The sequence below is a fragment of the Oryctolagus cuniculus genome, chromosome 2 (genome assembly GCF_051225735.1).
Source record: "Oryctolagus cuniculus isolate XC-2025 breed Fujian yellow rabbit chromosome 2, ASM5122573v1, whole genome shotgun sequence".
NCBI lineage: Eukaryota > Metazoa > Chordata > Mammalia > Lagomorpha > Leporidae > Oryctolagus > Oryctolagus cuniculus.
Genome location: NC_142868.1, coordinates 51,744,432 through 51,763,739, shown reverse-complemented (window position 1 = coordinate 51,763,739; position 19,308 = coordinate 51,744,432). Strand labels below are relative to the sequence as shown.

General features: G+C 42.7%; 1 protein-coding gene across 25 annotated transcripts in view; it reads left to right on the top strand.

The window, feature by feature from the left end:
- Positions 1-3,391: 3,391 nt before the first annotated feature.
- CBR4 (carbonyl reductase 4) overlaps positions 3,392-19,308 on the top strand; it is a 66,095-nt gene continuing 50,178 nt past the window's right edge. For 11 of the 25 annotated variants that reach the window (XR_016228906.1, XR_016228908.1, XR_016228907.1 and 8 more), the window contains exons 1-4: positions 3,487-3,883; positions 6,558-6,678; positions 8,521-8,657; positions 12,395-12,529. Coding sequence is in view for 20 of the 25 variants with exons in the window: in XM_070068283.2 (XP_069924384.1) it covers positions 3,742-3,883; positions 6,558-6,678; positions 8,521-8,657; positions 12,395-12,529 (535 nt within the window). In the remaining 5 variants the exon portion in view is untranslated. Of the gene's footprint in view, positions 4,216-4,830; positions 5,064-6,557; positions 6,679-8,520; positions 8,658-12,394; positions 12,530-19,308 lie in introns of those variants that run through there. The other 14 variants (XR_016228909.1, XM_089325486.1, XM_089325485.1 and 11 more) reach the window with 10 other exon arrangements.

Sequence of the window (19,308 nt, the reverse complement as noted above, 5' to 3'; positions counted from 1 at the left end):
TATAAACCTTGACCTGATAAACATAGCCATGAATGGTACAATCTCTTGCATATTAGTTGGAAATTGAAGCTTCATATAACAGGGCTTTCAATTTAAATTTTAATTACAGTTCTATTGATATACAATTCATATACCATACAATTCATCCATTTAAACTATGCAATGCTTCCAATTAAATTATCTTTTCTTTAAATTGTTGGTTTCTTTGAAATTTTTTGGCAATTGACTGGTATTCCTTTTATAAATAAAAAATACAAGGAATGTATGTTTAAAAATTTTACAGTTCTTTTACCTGAGGAATTTTCTCCTTTGATTTTTGGAACCAAGGGAAAAGAAATCTGTTGTGGATTTAAATTGAAGGGTAAATTATGCTCAAAATATTACCACAAAAGTGACATATTTAGTAAGAAGAAAAGACTAAAGGTAGGTACCCTAATGGCTTGCTTTAATGTCCCACTAGATAAGGGAGACCCAGTTTAATTTGCAGACCCTCACTTTAGTATCAGAGGATTAGGGGAGTGTTACCTTGCCAATAACCCCTGCAGCTATGGCTGATATGTTGTGAAGGGTGTATTCTCACCAAGAGTAGTAGTGATATTTTATTGAGGGAAAAAATAGATAATAGTCTTGGGGTTAAAACTGAGTATGTATTGAGGGAAAAGCCTAACCTACTCATTTATTGTATATTCACAGTGAGAAAAGATGGAAGGTTGGGAGAATTTTGAATGTCACCTCACATCAGTGTTAATGATCTTTGTGATAGATGGCATAGATCTGAAAATCATTTGTCTTTGCTAAAATAACAATGTGTAGAAAGCAAACAATGCTTTTCCCATAAAATGGAGGAATTTTCCACAAGATTAAACTTCTTTGGTTTGCTCTAAGATGCTAGATGCCTGGAATACAAGTGGGATGTATATTGACCCATATATCGGTAATTTGTCTGAAATAGCTTTTCCTGTCCAAGATTGCATCTGGCTGTGTGTTTGGGGAGGGACTTAGACACATTTGGTCCAACCATCCTTCTAGCGCTGCTAGACTAAAGGTTCTGAGGCAGAACTTTCATCTTTTTCTGGAATTAAAGGTGCCTCCCTGTTCAATGCTTGTGTCTGGCTTTACAACCTGCTGTAACCCAGCACCGTCCCAGCTGTCTTGTAGTCAGGCTTGTTGCCTCATTGTTTCAGATATACAAGTGTGAAGTCATTCTTGTCTCTGTGAATTTTTCTTATATTGTTTACCTTCTTATTGCATTTGTTTTTAGTAGAGTCTAACAGATGCTATAAAGTTAGTGAAAGCATTTTTACAATGTAATTAAAAAAATTTTTTTTTTACTTATTTGAGAGAGGGAGAGAGATAGATATTCTCATTAGTAGGTTCACTCTGCAAATGTCTAGGCAGCTGGAACTGGGCCACACTGAAGCTGGGAGCCTAAAATTCATTTCAGGTCTCCCATGTGGGTGGCAAGGACCCAAATACTTGAGCCATCATCTGCAGGCACACAGGGTATGCACTGGCAGGAAGCTAGAATCAAGAGCTGGAGCCAGTACTTGAACCTAGGCACTCTAAAATGGGTTGTGGATATTCCAAAGTGCCTGTCCTCTTCCTCCACTTACATGAAAAATATTGTCTATTTACGGGTATTGTACACCTTAAAAGGCTAAGAAGGGAATTTTTCACAGATGTCTCTGTTGCACAACCAGAATGTTTGTATCTTACAGAAATTTATATTTGGGGAAGGAGGAGGGGTGAGCATAGTCTTTGCCTTTTTTTCTTAAAAAAATATTTATTTGAAAGTCATAGTTAGAGCCGGCGCCGTGGCTCAATAGGCTAATCCTCCACCTTGCGGCGCCGGCACACCGGGTTCTAGTCCCGGTCGGGGCACCGGATTCTGTCCCGGTTGCCCCTCTTCCAGGCCAGCTCTCTGCTATGGCCAGGGAGTGCAGTGGAGGATGGCCCAGGTGCTTGGGCCCTGCACCCCATGGGAGACCAGGAAAAGCACCTGGATCCTGGCTCCTGCCATCGGATCAGCGCGGTGCGCCGGCTGCAGCGGCGGCCATTGGAGGGTGAACCAACGGCAAAAAAGGAAGACCTTTCTCTCTCTGTCTCTCTCTCTCTCACTGTCCACTCTGCCTATCAAAAATAAAAATTAAAAAAAAAAAAAAAGTCATAGTTATACAGATAGAGAAGGAGAGGCAGAGAGAGGTCTTCCATCCGCTGGTTCACTCCCCAGTTGGCTGCAGGCCAGAGCTGCGCCAATCTGAAGCCAGGAGCCAGGAGCTTTTTTTGGGTCTCCCAGGTGAGTGCAGGGGCCCAAGGATTTGGGCCATCTTCCACTGCTTTCCCAGGCCACAGCAGAGAGTTGGATAGAAAGTGGAGCAACTGGGACACAAACTGGCGAACATATAGGATGCCGGCACTGCAGGCGGCGGCTTTAACTACTACGCCACAGTGCGGGCCCTTCCTCTTTGCCTTTTAAAATCATTTAGGCTTGCATTTTGCAAGTGGTTTATATCTTCAAATCTAGGTGGAATAAAAAAATTGAAACATAATGCCCAATTTCTTATAGTCTGCCATTCCCTTTTTCCCCTAAACCTCACGTAACCCTCAAGCCCAACTTTTCCAAGCACTTTCATTCTTTATTGACCTATTGTTTCTTTGAGTTCTTGTGTTAATATAATTTTGCTCTTTATTAAATATGATTTTGAGGATGCTCCCTAGGGTTTCATGAGTATCAGTCCTGTTTTCTTAGTTACATATTTTTTAGTGGTAGGGACCCAGTTAGCGCAAAGTTTCTGTATAAGCAATGCTTCCTTTCTGGGTCATAATTCTAACACATGTCACCCATTTTTACAGCACTCAGCACATCTTATTTGGGATGACAGGGGCCCATTTCGTTTGTCTACACTCAGCAGCCTGAGCTTGCTAAATCGTCCTTGAAAGTCTATTCATTCAATTAACATTCTTGGAGCTTCTGCACTCGTCTTCACAACACCCTTTAAGGGGCATGCGGGAGACAAGAGGCCCGTCTCTGCAGCAACGTGGCGAAGGAACCGGCAGGAGAGGTGTTGTGTGGGTCTGACACTCGGGAACCGCTCCTTCAACAGGCAGAACCTCAAGTCTGCAGCCAAAGGTAAAATCAGGGTGAAAGGTAGCCCACGCCTCACAGTGCAGCACTTAAGTGCTAATTACGCAGATCAATTGGTCTCGGCTTGCCTGGGAAAGTTGAGTCCTGACTATCCTGCTAATTCCCAACCAACAAAGACGACCGGTCACAGGAACTCTAAGGCCAACGCCCGCCTTTAAGTCGCAGGGGAGAGACACAGGCTAGGACCGGGCCCACTCAGCAGTGCGCACGCGCTTCTGGGCTTCTCGCGTCAAGACTTCAAGTCCCAGCATGCAGCGAGGCACCGCCTTTCGGGATCGTCCTTTGTGGGTCGGGCTCTCAGGTCGCGTCCTCCAGGACAGCCCCGGGAGTCCGTGCGTGCTGACGTCGGCGCGCTGACGCCTGGGAGTCAATGCGTGCCCACGTGAGCGTGCTTTGGCCGTGTTAAGCGCTTGTCCGCAGCTTCCTGGGTCGTTGGAGACAGGCAGGCTGTAGGCGTGGAGAGGGGGTCTTCTTGTAGCGACTTGACCTTTCTAAATTTTCTGGAGCCGCGGTTGTTTAAAAGCCCGAGGGAACTTGAGAGGGGCCAGGCTTGTAGCTCTCTTCTCTCCTCCGAGTTTGCGACTGCCGGGTCCAAGATGAACAAAGTCTGTGCGATTTTTGGGGGCTCGCGGGGCATTGGCAGGGCGGTGGCCCAGTTAATGGCCCCAAAGGGCTACCGACTGGCTCTCATCGCCAGAAATCTGGAAGCGGCTAAGGCCGCCGCCGCCGAGCTCGGCGGTAGGTACCCGACTGGAGTCCAGAAGCGAGCGAGTCTGGCGGTGGTCGCTCGCAGGTGTAGCGAGTCAGCCGCGTGCGGCAGGTGCTCCCCGGGCCCGAGGGCGGCTTGGGCGGCCCCTGCCTGCCTCGCGGTGCCTCTCAGAATGCCCGCTGCCGGCCGCCCAGGACTGAGCACTTGGGTATTTCTTTGAGACGTTGCAGTCTTTGTAGAGTCCCTCTACTAAGCACTGCGGCTCGTGTTAACCGTGAGAAGCAGCTTTGTTTTGGCGTCTGGTAGGAGTCTGGTAGGACTGGCTCCCGGGCGCTGGGCGGGCGCCGTTCCAGCAGGAAAGGTGGGTGGGCCAGGTGTGGACTGCTCGCTTGCTTTCTGCTGAGGGCAGTTTGTGCTCTTGTGCGAACCTACAAAGCTGTGTTTCAAAGAGAAACCCCTTTTGAGTCCCAGCCGGTTTTGAGTAGGCCTGGCTGGCTTGCCTACATCCCTAAGCAAACTTTGATGAGTGATAACATTGTTTGGGTCAGTGGGACAATCGAAATTTGGCCGGATTCTTGTATTGCATCCAAACTTAAACCTTTTTCTGCTTATTAACAGTGAATCAGTCTGGTTCGGCGAATTGCGGTCTTGGTAGTGGGAGACGTTGGGTATTAGAAAGATACTAAGATGATGCTATTTCTTTAGGTACTGTAATGGACAGAAGCAAACGGCTTTTACTGGCAGGGAGACACTGGGGAGAATAGAGGTCGGGATGTATTTTGGTGGCTGTTTTATTTTTTAAAAGGTTTGTTTGTTTATCTGAAAGGCAGAGTAACCTATCTGCGGGTTCACTCCCCAAGTGCCTGTAACAGGAACTGGGCCTGGTGAAAGCCCGGAGCCAGAGCTGCATCCGGGTCTCCCCAGGTTGGTGGCGGGGGTCCAGGTCCTCGGCCCCTCACCTGCTGTATCTCAGGCAGATGCGCAGAGCGGTTGGGGCTCAAATTGGCACTCCCATGTGGGATGCCACTGACGCAAGGTGCGGCTGTGCCAGAGTCCCTGCTGCTGGCTCCTAGGTTTAAAATAACGTTGTTGATTTTATGGCCCATTTCAATGAATGCTTCTTGCAGCTCATGTTCATTGCAATTCTGACAAGAGAGAAAGTAGAGCTTTTTACTAGTCACCCCAGGACATCCATGTGCGTCGGACAAGGTTAATAATCTGGCTGAGCGTTCAAGGGTGGCTGTGAGCCCAATAAGTCTTTATGTGAAAGCCTAAAGTGATGCTTTGAATTATGTGTGCTGTGTTTGATTTTTACCTAGAGAATGTGATTTCTCAAGTGACTTACTGTTTCCAAAGGCCTGAGGGTGTAGTGTTAGGATCCACATATGGCAAGTTCAGGCAGAAAATTGGCAGTTTGAAAAATTCTACATCTTATTATATTTTTAAGGTTTACTTATTTACTTAAAAGGCAGAATTAAAGAGAGAATGAGAGACAGATCTTCGATTTGTTGGTTCGCTCCCCAAATTGTGGCAATCGTTAGGGCTGGGCCAGGTGGAAGCCATTTAGTTGCAATGACCCAAGTACCGAGGCCTGCCTTGGCTGTTTTCAAGGGCCATTAGCAGGGAGCTGGATTGGAAGTGGAGCAGCCAGGACTTGAACCAGCGCCTTTTGGGATGCTGGCATAGCAGGTGGTGGCTTTACCTGCTGCTCCGCAACACCAGCCCCCAGATCCAACATCTTAGAGTACAGATAGTCCCCTATTAACCTTTTTTTTTTTTTTTAAAGATTTAAAATGGTGAGGAAGCAACAGACATCCCGTGGAATCCCTCTTTCAAATTTTGGATTTTGAACTTTTTCTAGGCTAGTGGTCAGTGGTATGGTACTCTTCATTGGCAGTTACTGTCACTTCCCAGTCAGCTGTGGGATGACGAGGGTAAAAAACTGTACCACACAGAGTCAATAAGCTATGATATTCAGCAGGTTGGGTACATTAGGTACATTTTCAGTTCAGAATATTTTCAGTTTATCCAGATGGGACCACACCATAAGTCCAGGAGCACCTCTGTTATTAAATGGGAATGTTTTGTTTTGCTTTCAAATGTCATGCTTTTGGCATTTGAACATTTTGAAAAGTGGACATTTTTGAGAGTTAACAATTGCTTTTAATTTTTTAACAACTATTTGCCGTCTCCTCTTTTAATGGTTAGGCTGGCATAATGGCCATTAAATGTGCCATTGTGGATTTGTAGCAGTTAAAAAACGGTGAGACACTGTGGAGTTCACGCTCAGGACAAGACAGCAACCAAACAAAAAATCCCAACACTCTTAGACATGGATTTCAAAAACAATATAAAGTCCAATACCAGAAAATTGCTGAATTGGGTAGTGTGAGTTCATTGTTAAAACCATAAATATTACTAGATGTATTTTACAAAGCATTATGAACTGAAAAAGGTCTCCCCCACTTTAGCTGATTAGAAGCAGTTTTCAAATGAACTTCCTGCAGTAATACTTTATTTCTTGTTCCCCACTATCCTCAGCTCAGCTTCTGTAGGTGAGTCTGAGAGCGGGAGCTCATCACATGCTGAACTCTTACCTCTTGGTTTAGCACGAGTCTGCCATACAGATGATGTTTAACAAACGTATGGAGTAAATGTGAAAACGAAGGTATAATTTGTTTGTAATTCTGACCCATTGTGTAGGAGATCATTTGGCACTCAGCTGTGATGTGGCTAAAGAACATGATGTTCAACATACATTTGAAGAGATGGAGAAACACTTAGGTCAAGTGAATTTCCTGGTAAATGCAGCTGGTATTAACAGGTGGGTCATAAATTTCAGTAACTTTCTAATGTCTTTTTTTTTTCCAGATAGGTCTTTGCTTAGTATATGCTTACACATCAATTATGTTACACTTCTAATTGGAAGAAAGTATGCATTTTAATGCAGTTATGTTTTATGTACAACTGAAAGAAAAACTAGGCATTTTAAAAAAATTAATCTATTTGAAAGGCAGAGTTTCGGAGATAGAGGGGAGACACAGAGAGAGAGAATCTGAGGTTTCACTCCCCAAATAGCTGCAATGACCAGGGCTGGACCAGGCTGAAGTCAGGAGCTTCTGGTCTCTGATGTGGGTGCAGGGGCCCAAGTACTTGGGCCATCTTCTGCTTTCCCAGGTGCATTAGTAGGGAGCTGGATTGAAAGAGCATCCAAGACTCAAACCAGTGCCCACATGAGATGCCGGTGCTGTAGGCAGTGGTCTTAACTGCTATGCCACAGAGACAGCCCCAAGACTATGCATTTTAAAACTTGGTGAATTCATGATCTTTGTCAATAACTGAGATATATAATAAGTGTCAAATAAGTTTGGTCAATTTTAGCATTGTAGTCACCACCCATATGAGCAGTAGGACTTTCCCACCACTTGATAAGGCTCTCCTAATTTCTTCTCAGTTAATACTTCCTTATGGGTAGCCACCATTCTACCATTCTGAGTTCTGTGTCTATTAAGTTTTTTGTTTTTGTTTTTGTTTTGTTTTTTTTTTTTTTTTGGACAGGCAGAGTTAGAACGGTCTTCCTTTTTCTCTTGGTTCACCCCCCAAATGGCCAGCGTGCTGCGTCGATCCGAAGCCAGGAGCCAGGTGCTTCCTCCTGGTCTCCCATGTGAGTGCAAGGCCCAAGCACATGGGCCATTCTCCACTGCCTTCCCGGGCCACAGCAGAGAGCTGGACTGGAAGAGGAGCAACCGGGACAGAATCCGGCGCCCCAAACAGGACTAGAACCTGGGGTGCTGGTGCTATGGGCGGAGGATTAGCCTAGTGAGCTGCGGTGCCAGCCTATTAAGTTTTGCCAGTTCATGAACCTAGTACTAATGGAGTCAGTATTTTTTTTAAATGATAAATCTAGGAGAAAATATTTAGGATAATACTAATTTTCTTGCTAAACAAGGTGCAGTATGGCAGTTGCTCAGGCTAAACTTGTTTGTTTACATAGTATACTTTCAGCAGTTAGAATTATTTGTGAGGCCAGTGCTGTGGTGCAGCGGGTTAACGCCCTGACCTGAAGCGCCAGTACCCCATATGGGTGCAGATTCTAGTCCCGGTTGCTCCACTTCCGATCCAGCTCTCTGCTATGGCCTGGGAAGGCAGTAGAGGATGGTCCAAGTCCTTGGGCCCCTGCACCCGCGTGGGAGACCCGGAAGAAGCTCCTGGCTCCTGGCTTCTGGCTTTGGATCGGCGCAGCTACAGCTGTTGCAGCCAACTTGGGAGTGAACCAGTGGATGGAAGACCTCTCTCTCTCTCTGCCTCTCCTCTCTGTGTATCTCTGACTTTCAAATAAATAAATAAATCTTAAAAAAAAAAGTATTTGCTTCTATAGCTGAAGGGGGTAGAAATCTGCCTTCTGCATGGATCCTTTTTAAAAAAAATTTTAATTTTTTAAATTTTTTAATGGATCCTTTCTGGCTCATCAGCTGTTAACTTAAGAGCCTTGCAAGTGAAATTCAAAGTGGGACCCTATTGGTGTTCAAGCTAAGATACGAAGCAGATCTTAGGCTGTTTTTGGTCAGAATGTTATGTCTCAGTTTCTTTTTTTTTTTTTTTTTTTTTTTTTGCATCTTACTTACATGCCTTTTTTTCGTGTGTGTGTGTGTGTGTGTGTGTGTAGGGATGGTCTTTTAGTGAGAACAAAAACTGAAGATCTGGTCTCTCAGCTTCATACCAACCTCTTGGGGTCCATGCTGACATGCAGAGCTGCCATGAGGACTATGATTCAGCAGCAGGGAGGGTCCATTGTCAACGTGGGTGAGTTTCATCTCTGAGTTTCCGATTATACCAGTGCCATAAAGTTTTAATCCTTTAGCTTGGAATTTATTCACGTAAGAAAGACAAATGGAATTTATCTTTGTATTATTTATGGAAAAAGATTTAACTAGCTGATTAATGAATAAAACAGGAGCACAGATTCACATCCCTGTAGAGGTCAGGCAAATGTTAAGTGAAGGACACCATCAGGTATTCGAAAAATGACCATACAAGCCACATGACAAATGAGAAAAAGGTGTCCAGGCTCAGTGTATGAAGGATGTATGCATGGGAGAGGCCAACACTGCTCCGGTCCAATAGACTGTTATTGTGTATCATTGTGGCCCCACTTTTGCCAGCAGTTTTGTTTTTTTAAGAAGAATTGGACATCTCAATTTTTCTTTGAAACCATAATAGTACAAATATTTATAAGGAATTAAAAAAATACAGACAGGGGCTAATGAATGTTTACAGCAGTTGCATGGGTCACTGATAAAGCTAGTGAGAATGACTTAAAGGAAGTTAAACTATTTCAGTTTTTTAGAATGGTTGTAAATAGCCATTAGCCATCAGTTTATCTGCCCCATGGGTTAGATAAATCGTGGCGTATGTACTGTAGAACTAAAAATGCACAATGACCTGAAATCTTACTTTGCTAATTTCAAAATAGCGTCATACCATCTGCTTTTTATTTTCAAGTGATAATACCTTATAAAGGCCACAGAAGAGGAATGCTGCTCCATTAAAGGAAATGACTGTATTCTTTTTATAGGAATGGCTTTCCAAGCCAGAGTTTGGTGTTTTCAGTTTTGAAAATGAGAAAAGAATACTAATGAACTTAGAGGATTTTAGGACATTTTTGACATTTATGCTTTAAAAATGTAAAGGATAGGGCAGGCATTGTGGCGCAGTGGCTTAAGCTACTGCTTATCATGTACACATCCCATTTTGGAATGTTGGTTCAAGTCCCACCTGCTCCTCTTCACGTCCAGCTCCCTGCTAAAGTGCCTGGGAAGCAGTAGGTGATGGCTTAAGTACTTGGGTCCCTGCCACCCATGTGAGAGTCCTGCATGGAGTTCTTGGCTCCTGGCTTCAGCCTGGCCCAGCCCTGGCTATTGTAGGCATTTGGAGAGTGAACCAGTTGGTGGAAGATGTTTGTCTGTCTGTCTGTCCCTTTCTCTTGCTCTGCCTTTTAAGTAGAGGAAAATAAACATGAATTACAAAGAAAGATTTTTTTTAAAATAAGATATTAATGGATGAGTTGAACTTTGGCTTCTGACACAGCCAGATAATGACCTTGGGTTCTTACAAGCTGAAACACAAACCTGTGTCTGTTCCTGGTAACATGAGAGAGTGTATTTGTTTACAAATCTAGGTATATTTAAGAAACCCAAATCAGTTCTTCAGATACATGCAATTATGCTGAAAGTAAATAAAAAATGTGTAAATAAATCATGAGGATCTTATTACAGAAAAAGATTACTGAACACTGCTAGAAATGGCATTGGTATTTCAGGAGTTACCACTTTTTGAGAGGATGAGCAACAGTTTGCAGCATGAACCAAAGTTTCTTATTTGGCCTTTCTCCAGTGCTTGAATTTTCCTTTCATTTTTTAAAAAAAACTCTTTCTTGCAGATACCTGTTTCTTTGCCTGCATTTCCTCAGACTGATGTCTTTTGTCTCTGTGCTTCTCAGTTTTCTCGCTTTGCAATTAACCAGTATATAATATATAATATAAATATTTTAATGTTAGGCTTTTTGATTGTAATAAAAATGGAATGTTTTTCTAAAATTCTTAAACATTTTTTATGAGGCTCTTGATTACTTTTTGTATCATAAGCACAAGTCACTGGTGCAGAAAATTACCTCCTCACTTCTGTTTTGCAAGCATTTATTTACAAACAGGTTGATATTTGAGTTATAATTTATTATATACTCATTAAAGGAGGTCACTTAAAAATCTTTAGTAGGCCCTAAAAGTTATAATACATCACTGGAAGTAATGAAATTGTTCTTTTACAGAAAGTTTATCATTGAAGCTGTATCAATTTAGATTAACAGTACTTCAAATTTACTGAGACTTGCCTTCAAGTGAACTGCTTTTTTTAAGGTGGAAGTGATTGCTTATTGTTGTTGAATCATAAAATTCATCAGACTTTGTTTCTGGCATTCACTTCATTCTGCAGGATGTCTTTTTTTTTTTTTTTTTCTTGACAGCATTAGGCAGTGAGAGAGAGAAAGGTCTTCCTTCCGTTGGTTCACTTCCCAAATGGTTGCCATGGGCGGTGCTGCGCCAATCTGAAGCGAGGAGCCAGGTGCTTTCCTCCTGGTCTTCCATACGGGTGCAGGACTAGAACCCGGCGCCCATATGGGATGCTGGTGCCGCAGGCAGAGGATTAACCAACTGAGCCATGGCGCCGAGGATGCCTTTTTTAAAAGATTTATTTATTTATTTATTTGAAAGTCAGAGTTACACAGACAGAGGAGAGGCGGGGAGGGGGGTCTTCCATCTGATGGTTCACTCCCTAATTGGCCGCAACGGCCGGAGCTGCGCCAATCCAAAGCCAGGAGCCAGGAGCTTCTTCTGGGTCTCCCACACAGGTGCAGGGGTCCAAAGACGTGGGCCATCTTCTACTGCTTTCCCAGGCCATAGCAGAGAGCTGGATCGGAGGTGGAGCAGCCAGGTCTCGAACTGGTGCCTGTGTGGGATGCCAGTGCTTCAGGCCAGGGTGTTAACCTGCTGGCCCCAGGAAGCCTTTTATGACACTGCAGAATTCAAGTCATGTATAAACCTCAGAGTAGAGTGGGTCTCTTTCACTTAATGGGTCGGTTTGTAAGCCCGTTGACTGGCATTTATTTTATTTTTTAAAGATTTATTTATTTGAAAGTCAGAGTTACACAGAGAGAGGAGAGGCAGAGAGAGAGAAAGGTCTTTCATCAGCTGGTTCACTCTCCAGTTGGCTGCAATGGCCGGAGCTGCGCTGATCTGGAGCCAGGAGCTTCTTCCAGGTCTCCCACACAGGTGCAGGGGCCCAAAGACGTGGGCCATCTTCTACTGCTTTCCCAGGCCATAGCAGAGAGCTGGATCAGAAGTGGAGCAGCTGGGTCTCGAACCAGCACCCATATGGGATGCTGGCTCTTCAAGCCAGGGCGTTAATCTGCTGTGTCACAGCGCCAGCCCCCTGGCATTTATTTTATATCATTTTTTTTTCCAGATCTTATTTTCTGTTAGTGTTTGGAGCAGACTAGGATTCTTTTAAGTCTTATTACTCAAATGGCAATGATTAAAGTTGCTAATTTTTTTAAAAAATATTTTATTTATTTATTTGAGAATCAGAATTACAGAGGGAGGGAGAGACAGAAAGGTCTTCCATCTGCTGGTTTACTCCCCAGATGGCTGCAATAGCTTGAGCTGAGCTGATCTGAAGCCAAGAGCTTCTTTCAGGTCTCCCATGTAGGCGCAGAGTTGCAAGCACTTGGGCCATCTTTGATTACTTTCCCAGGCCATAAGCAGAGAGCTGGATAAAAAGAGGAGCAGCCAGGAGTCGACTCGTCACCCATATGGGATGCTGGTGCTGCAGGCAGAGGCTTAGCTTACTATGCCATAGCATGGCCCCTAGAGTTCCTAATTTTAGCAAAGAATTTGGGTCTTAGGTTTTTTGGTTTGATTTTATATATTGTGTGAATTTCCAAAAAATCTTATTAATTGATTTGAATTTGCTTTTTTTTCCCCCAGGAAGTATTATTGGCTTAAAAGGCAATTCTGGCCAGTCTGTTTACAGTGCCAGTAAAGGAGGATTAGTTGGATTTTCACGTGCTCTTGCCAAAGAAGTAGCAAGAAAGAAAATTAGAGTGAATGTAGTTGCACCAGGTCAGTGAAAACTTATTTATTAAAAAGCTCTATTGATTAGGATTTTTGTTTTATAGAGAAGGAAGCCATTAATCGGCCCATTGCTTGTAGTCATCATTGACGTCTGTGTAAAATAGTTCAGAAATGATTGTGCAGAATCAAGTAATGAACTGGTGACTAGAAAAAAAATTCTTTGTACCTTCTGTTATATATGAAATACTTTTAAATTTTGCACTAATTATGAAATGACTTGAGGAGAGGATGTTAGAGATCATTTTACAGCCATTTGGAGAGTGAACCAGGGGAAGGAAGAGTTCTCTGCTCTCTCTGCCTCTCCCTCTCTGTTACTCTGCCTTTCAAATAAATAATAAGTCTTTTTTAAAAAAAGTTTTGGGGGTCGGCACTGTAACGCAGTGGGTTAAAGCCCTAGCCTGAAATGCAGGTATCCCACATGGGCACCAGTTCTAGTCCCGGCTGCTCCTCTTCTGATCCAGCTCTCTGCTATGGCCTGGGAAAGGAGTAAAAGATGGCCCAAGTCCTTGGGCCCCTGCACCCACCTGGGAGACCTGGAAGAAGCTCCTGGCTCCTGGCTTCAGATTGGCTCAGCTCCGGCTGTTGTGGTTACTTGGAGAGTGAACCAGTGGATGGAAGACCTCTCTCTCTCTATTTATTTATCTATTTATTTATTTCCAATAAATAAAAATCTTTAAAAACAAGAAAAAAAGTTTTGGCATTTGGAGCATTTTGGATTTCAGATTTTGGGGTTAGCTTTGTTCATAAGTGTATACAAATATTACAAAATCTGAAAAACTACTGATCTTAAGCATATTGAATAAGGGATTCTTGATTATTTTTTTAAAAGATTTTATTTATTTGAGAGGTAGAATTACAGAGGGAGAGACGGAGAGAGAACCATCCTCTGGTTCACTACCCAAATGGCCACAATAGCTGGAGATGGGCCGATCCGGAGCCAGGAGCTTCTTCTGGGCCTCCCACGTGGGTGCAGGGGCCCAAGCACTTGGGCCATCTTCCATTGCTTTCCAAGGTCATAGCAGAGAGCTGGATTGAAAAGTAGCAGCTGGGACTCGAACTGGCGACCATATGGGATGCCAGCACTGCAGGTGAAAGCTTAGCCCACCGTGCCACAGCGCTGGTCCCTCGACTTGTACTTTTTTTTTTTTTTTTAAGGTTTATTTATTTGTAAGACAGAGTTACAGATAGAGGGAGAGACAGAAAGATCTTCCATCCACTCGTTCACTCCTCAAATGGCTGCTATGGCCAGAACTGGGCTGATCCAAAGCCAGGAGCCAGGAGCTTCCTCTGGGTCTTCCATGTGGGTGCAGGGACCCAAGGACCTGGGCCATCTTCTGCTGCTTTTCCAGTCCATAGTAGAGAGCTGGATCGGAAATAAAGCAGCTGAAACTCGATCTGGCACCCATATGGGATGCTGGCATGGCAGGTGGACACTTAGCCCACTACGCCAAAGTGCCGTCCCCTCGACTTGTACTTTAAACTTCTCGTCATAAATCTTACTGGCTAGAAAATATTGAACATGAGAAAAAGAATGTTTGATAAATTGAACCAGTAATACATTTATTGCCTTTAAAATATATGTTTTGAATAAATCATGCATATTATATGAATTCAAAAGTTTCACAAAGGCATAACATGAAGTCTTCTCTAGACATCCGGTTACTTTCCTTAAAAGCAACCATTATTAACAAGTTTATTGTCTGTATCATATGTAGCCAATAAAGTGTGTATGTGTGTGTGCATGTATATATATATAAAAGTATATTTAAGGACTACACATTATTAGACTATCATAATACTCTATACCTCATTTTTATTCATAGAATGATGTATCTTGGAGATCATTCCATATTATTCCTTCTAGAGCTATTTCATTTTTAAAAATAACATTGGAGAAGGGCATTTAGCACAGTGGTTAAGTTGCTAGTTGGGACACCCACATTGCATATCAGTGTGCCTGGTTCAAGTCCTACCTCTTCTGCTTCAGATCTAGCTTCCTGCTAATTTACAACCTGGGAAGCAGCAGATGATAGCTTAAGTACTTCAGTCTCTGAAGCTTGGAAAACCTAGATTGAGTTCCTGGCACCTGGCTTAGACCTAGTCTGACCCTGGCTGTTATGGACATTTGGGGAGTGAACCAATAGATGGAAGATTTCTGTCCCTCTGCCTTTCAAATAAAATAATTAAAATAACAACTTTGTGGAACTATAATTAACATACATACTGTTTACTCAAAGTGTATAATTCAGTGTTTTTAATACAGTTACAGAATTGTTCATCACAGTAAAGTATATATGTATGTATCTTTGAGAGCCAGAGAGAGACACCTTCCATTTGCTGATTTACTTCCCAAATGCCCTGGAACTGGAAAGTCAGTCCAGGTCTCCCCAGGGGGAGGGTGGCAGGTAACCAAAATACTTGAGTCCTTGTCTGCTGCCACCCAGGGTGCATGTTAGCAGGAAGCTGGAATTAGTGGAGTTGGTATTCCACACCCAAATGCTCTGTTAGAGGATGCAGGCATCCTAAATGATATCTTAATTGTTAGGCAAAATGTCTGTCCCAACAGTAAATTTAAAAATATCTTTGTTATCCTAAAAGAAATCCCTGAACCCATTTCCATTCACTTCCATTTCCCTCCAGTCTCCCCAAGTTCTGCCAAATAGCAAGTTACTTTCTGTCTCTATCGATTTGCCTATTTAGGACATTGTATATATGTGGGATCACAAAATATTTGATGTCTTTAACTTCTGTATCACTTTTTTTTTTTTTAAATTTATTTATTTAAAAGAGTTACACAAAGAGAGGAGAGGCAGAGAGAGAGGTCTTCCATCCACTGGTTCACTCCCCAATTGGCTGCAACGCTGGAGCTGTGCCTATTGAAAGCCAGGAGCCAAGAGCTTCTTGGGGATCTCCCATGTGGGTACAGGGGCTCAAGGACTTGGGCCATCTTCCACTGCTTTCCCAGGCCATAGCAGAGAGCAGAATCAGAAGTGGAGCAGCTGGGACATGAACCGGCACCCATATGGGATGCTGGCACTGCAGGCATCAGCTTTACCTGCTATGCCACAGCGCTGGCCCCCTGTATCACTTTTAATGGCTGAGATAGTATTATCTGTTTTGGAGCTGGGTCAGTTTACTTAATTTGATGCCTCTTAATGGGTATTTAGATTGTTTATAATTTATTATGATACAACTTGTGATGATATGACAGTAATTATATATGGATTATTTTACACATTGGCATATGCATGTGTGCAGTCCCGAGGATGGAACCGCCAGTGCTCGAAAGTTATGTGCACCTTAGTTTTGATATATGGTGAGGCACTGCATTTATTGCTGTGCGGGACCTTATGTGTTTGGGCCCTCCCCCTTTTTTCAGTTGGAGGGGTTTTTGTTTGCCACTTGGAGGAAGTCTTGTTGACAGATGCTTGCATAAGCTTGGCATCTACTTGGCAGCAGACGTTCTCTAGGTGTTCCTACGTGCAGTTTAGCACGAAGTTGATTTCTCTCTTCGCTTCCCTCCACGAACATAAAACATGCAAATTTGTTCTGGTTAAAATGTTGATCTAGTTTTGGGCAACAGCCTTATTTCTTCTCCCTTAGAAAAATGTCTAGAGTTATTTTAGTTATCTATTTCTAGATCCATGAAACTTACACTAGAGAATGGACATCTAAGTTGCTAGATATATCCAATAGTGCTGCATCTCACAATTGTTAATACTGGTGATAGGCTCAAATGCAGGGGTATTATAAAAATGTTGAAAACTAAAATAGGAACCCAGTAATTTGGGAACAATATGTTACTATTTATTTATACTATATGGCTGGTCAGAGGTGGCTAAAAAAAGTACATTTCCTTTAGAGTTATCAGATACAAATTCTCATTGAACATGAGCCATGTATTTTTATGAGCCAGAGTAGAGTATCTCTGTTCCTAAAGAGTTCATATATTTTTAAAAAGTGTACTGAGTTTTTCAGTCATGTATATGCAACTAAAGTAGAAATATCTTGGTTCTAAGTTGGTTGAATGCATGTCATTTCAGTTATCTTTTTACTGATTTAAGGAGTGATAGCTTTATAGCCAATTGGGAACCTCTAACTGCCCAAGTGATGTACAAACATTGTTTGTTGGACAGTGGCACCTACTGGTAGTTTATAATTTTTATAGCCTAGCTTGGGAGGCATTGTAAAGTAGAGAAAAATTTCCAGAACTTTATAAAAACGTTAAAGAATGTTGGGGGAAAGAGTCCTTTGGGACCAAGGAGTGAGAGTACAAACTGGAAAGCAATATAAGCACAAATATGGGTTTGAGGGATGTTTAAGAACTGCTAATATTTCCCCTCTGGTCCATCATATGTCATAGGGAACTCAAAATACCAATGTAGTGCCCTGGGTTGGTACCATACAAGGAATCTTCAAGAAGTTCTTGGACAGTGCATATGACGAATACACTATTTATAGATTTCAAAGACTTTCTGTACCCAAATTTATCTTTTAAATCAACTTTTAAGTGCCGTGGTATTTATAAATTGAGGGTCATGTGGTTCATGAGCTTTAGATAAAATGACATAGAACTCAGTATTATGTCATTAGGGACTCGTTTCACATTTTTATGTGAATACTAAAGACATATATGAGTTTTAAAAAGCTAAAAACAGACTAGGGCAATAGGACTATTCTATATGCTACTGCAATGATGGATACATGACATTATACGTTTGTTCAAACCCATGGAACCCAGCAAGTTAAAGGGTGAACCCTAAGGTAGACTTGACTTTATGGACTTTACTCAGTGCTGGTTCATCAGTTGTAACGTATGTACCAAACTAAGATGAATATGAATAATAGAGGAGAATGGAGGGTGTGTGGGACAAGGGGGGGACTCTGCTTTCTGCTCAACTTTTTTATAAACCTAAAATTACTTTAAAAATAAAGTCTGTTAATTAAGAAAAAAAAAACTACAAATAGTGAGAGAAAGGCTCTTTGGACATGTTCATGTGCTCCATATCTCCATATCAAACATGAAAACCAAAGAGACAAAACCAGTATTGATAAGTTCATCCTTTCCTTTTTTTTTTTTTTTTTGAGATTTATTTTTTTATTTATATGAAAGAGTTACAGAGAAAGGTAGAGAGAGAGGTCTTCCATCTGCTGGTTCATTCCCCAGATGGCCACAACGGCAGAATTGAGCTGATCTGAAGTCAGTAGCCAGGAGCTTCCTCTGGGTCTCCCACATGGGTGCAGGGGCCATCTTTTACTCCTTTCCCAGGCCACTGCAGAGAGCTGGATCAGAAGAGGAGCAGCCGGGACCTGAACTGTTGCCTCAGGTCAGGGTGCTGTTGCCTCAGGTCAGGGTTTTAACCCTCTGTGCCACAGCACTGGCCCCATCCTTTCTTTTAACCTGGCCTCTCTCGCTTGATTGACTTTTAGGTTTTTGTTGTAGAGTTTCGTGATGGCTGGCAGGTGTCCGATGATGATTGTCTAAGTATCCCTTTGTAAGTCTGGGGAGAAGCTGTGTCAAGCTTCTTCTAATGAAATAATGTCCTTACCTTCCACACCCTAGTGGTGGAAGGAGAATCTCCATGTGAAGTGAGTGGCTGAACATCATGATTCCAGCTCTGGACTCCTTGTGATCGTGTTGGACTCAGAAGACATTGCTCCTCTCTTGTAAAATCTGGCCTGGCACGGAACCAGGCCATAGCAGATATGAACCCAGGCTGTAATATTTAACAGGATCCTTTAAAAATCTTGAAGGTTTTGGCTTTTATCCGCTTTATAATATGGCTTCTTTGATTGTTTTTGGTTTCATAACCTGTTTCTCTGTGACAAAGGTCACTTTTCCATCACATTAGGATTGTTCTTGAACTTTTCTCACTGCCTAAGTCTTCTTGTCTCGGGTTTGTCTTCTATGCCTTGTTCAGGGTGAAAAGCCCTTCTAATGGCATTACCTTTGTTTCCAAGGGGGCAACACATCAGAACTAGTGTCTATCCAGGACAAATCAATTCCTTTTAGCACAACCTGGATTAAAACTCAGATTAGCAGCACTACTGTTTGGATTGGAGATATTCTATCTACACACCTACCAGTGTATGAACCAAGGGTACATTTTTTTAAAGAGATATATTTATTTATTTGAAAGGCAGAGTTGCAGAGGGGGTGGGGAGGTCAGTCTTCCATCTGATAGTGCACTCCCAAGATGGCTGCAACAGCTGGAGCTGGGCTGATCTGAAGCCAGGTGCTTCCTCCAGGTCTCCCACGTGGGTGCAGGGGCCCAAGGACTTGGGCCGTGCTCTACTGCTTTCTCAGGCCATAACAGAGAGCTGGTTTGGAAGTGGAACAGCCAGAACTAGAACTGGTGCCCATATGGGATGCTGACACTGCAGGTGGTGGCTTTATCCAAAACGTCACAGCGCCAGCCTCTGAACCAAGGGTTCTTTTAGGGAAACCCACTAAACTTCAAGTGAAGTTAGGAGGCCATGAAGACTACTTAATGAGCCTTACTTTTTTGAATTGTAGTGTTGTTGATCTGTCATTTTCAATGTAGTTCCTTCATTTTATGATATCAAAACAGCCATACTATTTTAGATAGTACATAACTATCTATAGTTTTAATAGTACTACTGAGTCAGGAATAGAATTTAGTTCAATGTGTCTTAATCTACTCATCTTTTTACCACTAAATGCTGCCTTTGGAAAAAACTCCACCAGAGTCACTTTTTATTTATTTATTTATTTTTTTGACCGGCAGAGTGGACAGTGAGAGAGA